This window comes from Halyomorpha halys, unplaced genomic scaffold, assembly GCF_000696795.3.
Source record: "Halyomorpha halys isolate HHAL.00 unplaced genomic scaffold, Hhal_1.1 Scaffold1363.1, whole genome shotgun sequence".
NCBI lineage: Eukaryota > Metazoa > Arthropoda > Insecta > Hemiptera > Pentatomidae > Halyomorpha > Halyomorpha halys.
In genome coordinates this window covers 18,245-28,348 of record NW_027108627.1, presented here as the reverse complement: position 1 = coordinate 28,348, position 10,104 = coordinate 18,245, and the positions used below count along the sequence as shown (strand labels likewise).

The 10,104-nt window shown below is 26.6% G+C and overlaps 1 protein-coding gene across 1 annotated transcript in view; it reads right to left on the bottom strand.

Moving 5' to 3' along the window:
- The window catches only part of LOC106689439 (cubilin), a gene marked incomplete at its 5' end in the record, with an annotated part of 53,119 nt that overhangs the window by 26,366 nt on the left and 16,649 nt on the right, over positions 1–10,104 (bottom strand). The window contains 9 exon segments of the mRNA XM_024359208.2: positions 231–322; positions 582–788; positions 3,063–3,231; positions 3,567–3,745; positions 3,824–3,970; positions 5,413–5,634; positions 6,777–6,952; positions 7,093–7,301; positions 9,698–9,832. Of these exon segments, the coding sequence (XP_024214976.1) occupies positions 231–322; positions 582–788; positions 3,063–3,231; positions 3,567–3,745; positions 3,824–3,970; positions 5,413–5,634; positions 6,777–6,952; positions 7,093–7,301; positions 9,698–9,832 (1,536 nt within the window).

Here is a 10,104-nt window from a genome sequence, read left to right as displayed (position 1 = left end):
TTATTTTATTATTTATCTTCATTATCCCTTGTAAATAGTTAAGGATGATTTTTGTTTAAAAAAAAAAGTCCAACAGTTATAATAATCACTTAAGGTCCACCAGGCTTTATTTCTTATATTGAATTATTATTCTTTACATTTAATATGATATTCCTTTTCTTTTTTTCAATATATCAATGAATTCATTTTACATTGCAAATAAATAAAAGTTTAAAGATTGAATACTGTACCTTAACCAGGGAATAGTCATTTACTTTGGAGACAGTATACGGTTCATTTGGTTTAGTTTCGGAACAGAAATGACCATACAGAACATCCATATCTATAGAAAAAGATCAAAGAACTAATTAAATGTGATTTATATGTGCTAAGTTATTTTACGAGAGTCATACTGATATTTCATTAAGTTTAGTAGACTATTCATTAAATAAACAATGCAACTAAGTTATAACTAGAAGCACTTATCATAAATCAAATTTAATGTAATTTATGCTTCACCAATTGATTTTATGAAAAATACTTATTGTCTACTATTGTCACAAATTTAAACAATATGTACAAGATGCAGTAAAATTACCTACCATTAAACGATATAAATGAAGAAGCATCGTAGCAATGGTAATATTCTTTTAATAAAACATTAACATTTCCATTAAAGATGAATGTGATAGTGGATGGAACAGATGGAGAATTATTAATGAACTTCCATTCACACAAATATGATTCATTCTTTTTGGTGGAGATAGACAGTGATCCATTACGAGTAGCATCCATTTTACCACCACACACTAGAATTTTAAATGTAAATTTAATAAAAATTTATCAATATAATAATTTAATATTGGATGTACAATCTAAGAAAAATACAATCTTCTATAAAGTAATACATGTACATATATTGTTTTTAAAAGTATAGACTAATGCTCTTTTATTGATTTTTTTTTTTTTTTACATTTCAGCTCTTAGGGGAGTATCAATTATATAGCAATAACAGCAAAGTGTTTATTTTCATTCAATACATAAACAGAATATAGGGAACAAATAAGTATTTTCCAGCTTTTTTATTTCATTTTATAAAATGATTTGGCTTAATATAAGAAAAAAAATGACTTCAACATTGCTAATAAATACTAGTTCCCAATTGCCAGTATAAACCAACAGTTTAAAAGGAATTCTTTTGAATATTATAGATACCAATTCAGATAGAAGAACTAAGATATATCTGCTGTAATCAAAGTTCTGAATAGACAACGTTTAAATTTCTCAACTTACTTTAACACTGAGATCCAGAGACTCAATAAACTATTTTACTAAATATAATCTGCACTCAATATAACCCATAATATATAAAACTAAAATGAACAGGGTTTTAAATAATACTATATGCTAAGAATCAGGAATATGATACATGAGTGAGTAATAAGATACTTACTTAAACACTAAATAAGCTCAAAAGCTTTGGCTACATTAACAGAATTGCATACTAGAAGGCAACTTTGAAACCCATATCTTCCTCAAAAACTTATATCTTAAATCCCAACAAATTTTTTGTAAATATGGTTACCTTAACTTCCATGAACAATTCTTTAATCAAATTTCAAGACTTTTCAAGGGAAATCCCCTTCCTTCAACCTATATAACATTATTCTTTGTGATCTTGAGAATGAGGTTTACAAAGAATAGTAAAACATTTTAAATTACAATTGTATTAAAATAAATTTCCAAGAGTTGCAATGGATGCTACTTGGTTTGTAAGAAATAGGATATTGGACGTTAATATTATTTTTCTTTTCATCTTTTTCTCAAATTAAATTTTTTTCCCATTAGAAGTCAATTATTTATTTTATTAAATCTATAAATTTCATTGGTTTTGTAATAAACTTTTCTTTTACTCTCTGCTTAAGAATTATTATGTTTATCTATTTATTTTATTTTATGTTTTTTATCTGTACTGTAATATCCTCTTTTTGTGTAAATAGCATATTTTTATGTATAAAGGGTTTTTAATATGTTTTTATTTTATGTATCATTTCAATATTGTTCATTCGCTTTATTAAACCAAAAAGAAAACTAACTAATTTTGTTAAGTCAAATATAGAGAGGAAAGATCGTTATTCAAAACAAAGAAGATGGCAGCATTTATCTTACCAAAAGTCCGTTGAATCACGGCCATGTTGAGCAGATTCAAATATTTTAAAAACTTTATTTTAACTTTCTATCATAATTGAAATTATAATACATATAAGAAAAAAATAGAAGTTAAGAACAAGTATTAAAGAAAATTATTCATAAAGGAAGTCATGGGAAAAAATTCAAGACTGTAGTGCTACAATCGATGTTGAGAACAATGAGAGAAGGGGAAGGAAGAAAACTTGGTTTTTGGGCATTCGTTGCTTAGACAGGAGATGGATTTATTTAATATTTTATCTTTTAATTTGTCATTGTCATCTTCATAACTACACCTTAGGTATGAGAAAAAGTTAAAAGTATTAAAATTTCCTTTTATTTTTTACAAATAATTTTTTAATATAACAATACAAATATATATTTTCTATAATTCGTTGATATTATTCAAAGTTGTTTAATATTTATATCGTTGTAAATGGTTAGGGGTGTCTTTAGCATGAGACTATATTCCTCCTCTCCTCTCCCATAATCAATTGTTGAAAAAAATAAAAATGTAACTGTTATATCAACCATGTAAGGCCCACCAGGCCTTTTATTTAGTATTAAATAAAAATAAAAATCTATACCACTACAACCCATGGAGGGTCAGCAGTTAAAATAATAATAATAAGCAATTAGAGAGGCCTCCAATTATGAGTGAGAATTTATATGACAGTAAAAATTCATTTTGATTCAGGATATCTTCAAAATATTGTAAAAGAATTTATAAAAAAAGTGTTACTTTGTAGGATATAATCAAGTAAATAAAAATTAATAGATCAATGATTGTTAAATAGACAACATTTGTACTAATAAGACTGATCTGGTATCAACTGATAATCACTACAGATAATCCATTGAAGATTTATGTTCAAAAATTGACACTGTCAACTTACCTGCCGGTTGAAGAGATGTAAAACGAGCTTTGAAACCTCTATGAGAGCTTCCAGTTTTAGCAGAGTATACTAATAACATTTTATTTCCAGATGATTCATAAATTGTTTTTTGGGGCATATCTCCAGTCAAGGTAACAATCGGATTTTCATAATTAAAGCCATTATATATCTGTAGAATATAATAATGGTAATATAATATTTTTACATTGAAGAAGGGAAAATGTATATTGTCCATAATACATTTATCATAGTATATTTATTTAAATTTAGCTATAGAATAATTTATATAAAAATATTTATTATATCCTTAATATGTATTTTTGAATTAAAAATAATAATTGTCCCAGTAAGGGCTGGCAAAAATAACCAAACGACCCACTTTCTGGACTAATTTCTCTCCAACCAATACAAGTAATGGAATTGTATAAGCGGGATTCATTAATCTACTTAAAATTAATTACCTACTTCCAAAAAATTAAAAATATTTATCTCAGTATGACTTACAGTAAGCCTTTGGGGGAGTGAAAAATTCATATTTTTTTCAAAGTCCAAATCCAATATTTCGAGTGTAACTCTCCTATCTTCAGCTACAACTATTTTCCATCTGCAGTGGCTAGCCATTGTATGGGGATATCCAACGCTCATTATTGTGCCAACAGGCAAATTCAAGTTACCTCCACACACTATAAAAAAATAAAATTGAAAGTTCTTAAAAAATACATGAATTGAAAAAAAAAATAGGAAAAAAAGGAGACACTTACTTTGAAATGTTGTATGGTACTTTATAATAAAGTTTCTATTGCCACTGCGAACTGGTTGTTTAAATGTCACAAAGTTAATGATAATTTCATTTGTTTCAGATTGAAAATATAAGGTTGAAGAACCACAAAGTGTAAGGACTTGAGGACCTGAAATAATTATAGAATTATATTTAAAATTTTTCATTATAGAAAAAATAAAATGTTATATAGTATTACAATTTGTTGAAGGATTGATTAAAGAAAAAGTCTGGAATAGGAGCTGGTTGGGAAGTGTTCAGCTTGTTTAAAAATATCTCTTATAATTTTAAGCACTGAGTAGAGAAAAATACAGTTAGAATGATTTAGGGAAAGGAGCTAATTCAGACATTCCATTAAAATATAACATATACAAGTTAAAAACATATAAATTATCTTATGCTACAGTTTATAATGTATTTTCTTATTAATTATCTTTTCTCTTATATGAGTGCAAGAGAGTTTCAACATTTTACAAATAATTGTATCTTAACTACTTTTTTTTTTTTTTTTTTAATCAAATAGGCTAACTTTTATTTTGAAAAATATTATTCTTCTAGTAAAAATCATCCTAACATTTTCCACTTTCTTCCTTATTCTATTGTTGATAGCAATGTTTCTATATTATATACTTTTAATAATTTCTTCCTACTAAAAAACACTGATTTTCAGTTTCAGCCATTTTTAAATGTTACTCAATTTTATAAGTAAATATTTTAAAAGTATTCAGGGCTAATTCTGGGATTTTGATAACAAGAAGGGTAGTGTAGTGTCAGTTGGTAATGGTTTTGGCAGCTTTAGTGACCTGTAAATAGTAGAGGTGTCACTAAAAATTCATATCCAAATTGTAAAATTCAACAAAGAAACATTCGATAGTGAATCAATCAAGGTTATTGGAGTATAACTGGACCTGGCTTTTCAGAGGAAATATTAAGTACATCACAGACTTTTAAGCTAAAAATAACTTATTGGTTTAGGTGCCTTCAGATCAATGATAGTTTCATAATATGGGAGGACATTTCGAAACTTGTTTCAGTCAGTGCCTATTATCAGTTCCAGTAATTAAGATGAATTCTATATAAAAACTAAGGGACTCGAGGGTTTTGAAATGAATAAATCCGTTGAAAATTGCACATAGAAAATTTTATCCGATAACAGTACATTCCTTACCTAGGTGGTAAATAAAGTAAAAAAAAAAAAAAAACACATAAACCATTAAAAATTTAAATCACAAAATAAGACGACTAAGCAAAGAGTTATAGGAAGTTTTATCTTAGTAAGTTATTAAAATATATTTTAACTGATATAGTTCAAAGCCTGTTTCGATTGAAGTGTTAGTGGTCCAGAATTGGTAATTGGGATTTAGGCTGAAAATTTATGAAAATTTTCGATAAAAGTACAAAGTTCATTTTATTACCAAATACACATACAGATTGAGAAATATATTAACCATCTATTTTTTAACTGATGGAAACTAAGTTTTTACATTAAAAATATAAATAATTACATTAAAAGTACAAAGAATAGTTATTGTATATTTATCAAAAAAGTGCAAGAAAAAACAAACAACATACCTATAAAAGTTATGTTTTCTTTTGTGACTTCTGTTATGGTTACAGAGTCTGATTTGTTGCCATTACATGACCCCAAGGATAAGATGGTGTTTAGGTGAAACCTCTTATATTCAGCTGTCACTAATCTCCATGTACAATTGAGGTAGCTGTCATATGCATGTGGATAGCCGGGAGACATAATTGAACCAGATTGTGAATCATAAACAGTACCACCACATTTAGCTGTACAAGAAAAACATTTTAAATCAATATCTGTTAAGATTAATTATTTTTAATTCTTTAATAAATATAACTTATGAAACAATAACTAATGGTTTTAAATTAATTTGGCACTAATTTTTGGAATAAGATACTTATTTCAGCGATTCAACAGGAAGTTTCAACCAAAAAATAAAACCTATTATATCTATTTATACTTTATACTCTTAACCACATCAATTGTATAATATGAGGAGAAGTTGATTGGCAGCATGGTCAACAAAGATACACAAATAAACAAAGACTTATTTATGACGACTCATTGACCTAGTATCTCTTGTAGTTTATTTTGTTCCTTTCATATATATCTTTCTATGTTCTTTCTTGTAGTCATATCATACTTTACAATATTTGTATCTTGTTTTCATTTAACCCTGTAAAGTGAGATAAAATGTTGGTAACAAATAAATAGTTTTATCTACCATCCGGATCATCTTCCTAGAATCAAAAAGTAAAACATTTCGTTTTGTCTAAAGAAATTTGATCTTCTTTTCATTCATGTTCCATAATCTTAATCTTCATTTCCTTTTATAATTAATATTAATAGATAATGATAATAATTTCATTTCCCCACAATTATATGGCAAATCGAGGACAAACTCATATGGCACTAAGTTCAAACTAATACTCCTCTCCTAGTACCTTTAAAATATAGGTTATAAAATAAACCTAACTGAAGTACCATATATGCATTTTTCAAAAATAAATTTATGAATTTCAATTTATCTAATAATTAATGTCTTTCTTCAAAATCTTTCCAGCTAATTTTCACACTTACTGTGAAATGAAAACAAGCGTCATTTAAAGTTCAACTGTTCATACACTCAACTGAATGTGTGGAGGAAGAAAGTTTCCTCTCTTCTTGCAAATTGTTCTCATTTCCCCAAAGCCGTATTCTTGTAGGCCAGCTAAAGTTTAATAATAATAACAAGCCAACTTGTAACTGAGTTTTGTAAAATTAATTTGTAAAGTCTGACGATCTGATTGAAGGAATAATTTTGATAACAAAATTCAAAATACCTATTTTGATTTGCTGAAGAAAATAAGAACAAATAATTCATTCAAATACAGATGGGATAGAAAAACAAATCATTAGTATTATTCACCAGTGGAAATAGTTGCTCTAAAACCATCTTTTGGATCATTTGTATCAGTAAAATATTTAACATAGAGAGCGTTCCCTTCAGTCATGACAAAATTTGGAGTTTTGGAGCAGTATCGACCAATCAATGGAGAATGTTCTGTACTACCATCTCTAAGTTCTAGGTATTCCTTTACACACCTAAACATACAAAACAGATTTAAAGTTAGTTTTAGAGCCAAATGGATCTATTTATTTATTTATTTATATTGGATAAAACACAGTTACGTATACAAATACAAATGTATAAAACTAAAATTAAATAAACCTGCTTTAATTACCCTAGTGAAGGAGTCATATCAAATCTGTCAGTAATATCAAAATGAAGGCTTTCACCAGAAGAAGCATACACTCTCCATATACATTCTGTATGTGGTGGAGGGATATTAGGATAGTTTGGAGATGATATCGTTTCTGAGTTCCAAGATTTGCTGAGCATGATATCACCTCCACAGCTAATAGACTTCTCTTCAAATTTCATAACAATACCCTGAAGAAAAAACATGAGAAAATTTTAAGAAAGTATGTTTAAATATTTATATCAACGAGTCCAAAAAATAACAAGCTTTTTCTTTTCTTTTTTTTTCACAGTAAACTATATTCACAATTGAAAAAAAAATATTTTAAATGACCATATTGCTCTAATTTGGGCTTTTTTGAAAATTTAAATGAGAAATATAATTTCGAAAGTAGTAAGACAGCAAATTAACTATACTGGAGCTAGTCAAAACATATTCAACAGAACCCTGGAATCAAATACAACCTTTCCAAAAATTTCAAGAAGCATTGGGAATATAACCTTGCATTTGTACGATTAAGTTTTTTATCAAGGAAAGAAAACATGAAATATTATAACATTCATAACAGCATTATGAGCATAATATGTTTTAAAAAAATGGTGATTTCTAAACTTTTTTCAAAAAGTTAAATCCTCATTTTTCTAATTTCCATTACTAGTATATATAAATATACATTGCAGTGATATTTTACATCTCTTATTAAATAAATGAAAAAAAAAAGTTCACTACTACCAAAACAGAACCAAGACATTGAAAATTAAACAATAAACAATTACGTATTGAATATAATGAAACTATTAAAAAGGTTGATTAATATTAATAATGTGAAGAAAACATTGTTATTTCAATGATATAAAAAAAATTATAGATTTTGTACATAAAAAGGCATGATTTATTTGATAAATATAAATAAATAATTATTAAATATTTATAAATAATTCTCTCGAAATAGAGGATTGTTAGAGGTTTTTAATGACATAATAATAAATTTTGTGGATAAATAACATTTATTTGATCATTTATAAGTAAAAAAGTTCTTAGTTTTCAGAATGTAAATTTAAATATTTTGAATATTTGAACATAAAAATAATTTTTAAATGGAATATGGTCCAGGTGCGGCCAAATTAAACTCAAATAGTAATAATTTGTACTATTTTAATTATGAGAGATAGTTGACCGTGGATGATAAATGAGGAGAAGATGGTTGGGGGTGCGGTCAATGAAACACAAATAAGTATGACTAACTTATTTTAATGTGCCGACGTTTCGGCTAGAGTTTCTAGCCTTCTTCAGGGCTAAAAACAAAACAAGATAACAACCACAGTAAGTATAGAAAAATAAAAAAGAAAAAAGAAAGTATAAACAAATAAAGTGTAAAATTATTTTGTTTATACTTTCTTTTTTCTTTTTTATTTTTCTATACTTACTGTGGTTGTTATCTTGTTTTGTTTTTAGCCCTGAAGAAGGCTAGAAACTCTAGCCGAAACGTCGGCACATTAAAATAAGTTAGTCATACTTATTTGTGTTTCATTGACCGCACCCCCAACCATCTTCTCCTCATTTGTACTATTTTAATTTGAGCCAACATTTCATCCTATGTTGCAGGGCTTCGTCAGGACTAAAAAAGATACAAACACTTAACATAAGTAAAAAGTAAATGGAAAATTACAAGGATATACAATTAATTGTAAAAATTAAAGGTTATAAACAATAAATGAAAATGGAAATAGTAACAGATAAAAAGAAGAAATATTAAATTTAATTTAATCAATAATTTCTGATCAACTGATATGTTTGAACATAAAAAGATAGCAAGAGATTATTAAATAGATTTAATGCATTCAAAATTATTAGACAGTGCCAGGCACTAAATAAGTGGACCTGACAGTTTCTTTTCGGAATCCAACCTAGAAGTGGACCTGACAGTTTCTTTTCGGAATCCAACCTAGAATGATGCATGCAGTCTTGCAATAGAAAATTATTTTATAATTTCAGTGCAAGTGTTATTTAATAATTATAAAAATCACCAATTGGCTAATGTAATAATTTAATATAACAATATAAACAGACAGTGAATTGTTATAATGATTACAATCAATTAAATGTTCAAACCAAAATAATTTATACTATTTTGAGGGAGTCATGAAGAATTATTAAAAGAAGTGCTCAAAAAGCTGTGAAATTCAACCAAGACCCAACCACTAGTATTTTATGAAAATTATAAAATTGTATTTAATGCAATAAAATATTTAAATGTATGTTTATATTTATCTTTTAAATTTTAAATTGTTTTTGTTAATATAAGAAATTACATATTTTATACAAGTAGCCAAAGCTTTCTTCTATCGTCAAATATTCGGAACATTTTCTGATAATAATTTTAAACATTTAATTTTCAATTTAATTATGTGCTAATATCGAATTGATGAAACTTGTAGTCAGATGTGTTAATTATACAATGTTTCCATTGCTACCCAATAAATACAGGGTAACCACATTAACAAGACAACTCTCAGATAATTTAATAAGTTTTTTAAAAATAAAAACAAAACATTATATATATACAATAATACAGAAGTAAATTTACCTCAGAAGCTTTGCTTTGATAATAAATATATAATCTATTGCTCGTAGTTTCAGGTACATTTATATCCTTTAAAGATGTTCCACAATATTTACCAGCACCAAGAAGAGGTGAATCTGCTCTCCCACCATCCCTGAGCTGCATAAAACCAAAATATAATTAATTATTCCAGATAAGATTAATAACATAAGGCAAAAGAATTCAATTATAACTCAATAAAATTTATATCAGGAAAATAAAGTGCAAAAATAAAATAAAATTAAGAAAGCACCAGTATGACTTCAATTCAGTATTGTCATATTAAATAAAACATGCTCATAACATTTTTTTTTTTTTTATTTTATTTATTTGTTGATATTTACAACTGTATAAAAAAAATACAACCAGTAAATTTGATCATAATGACATAA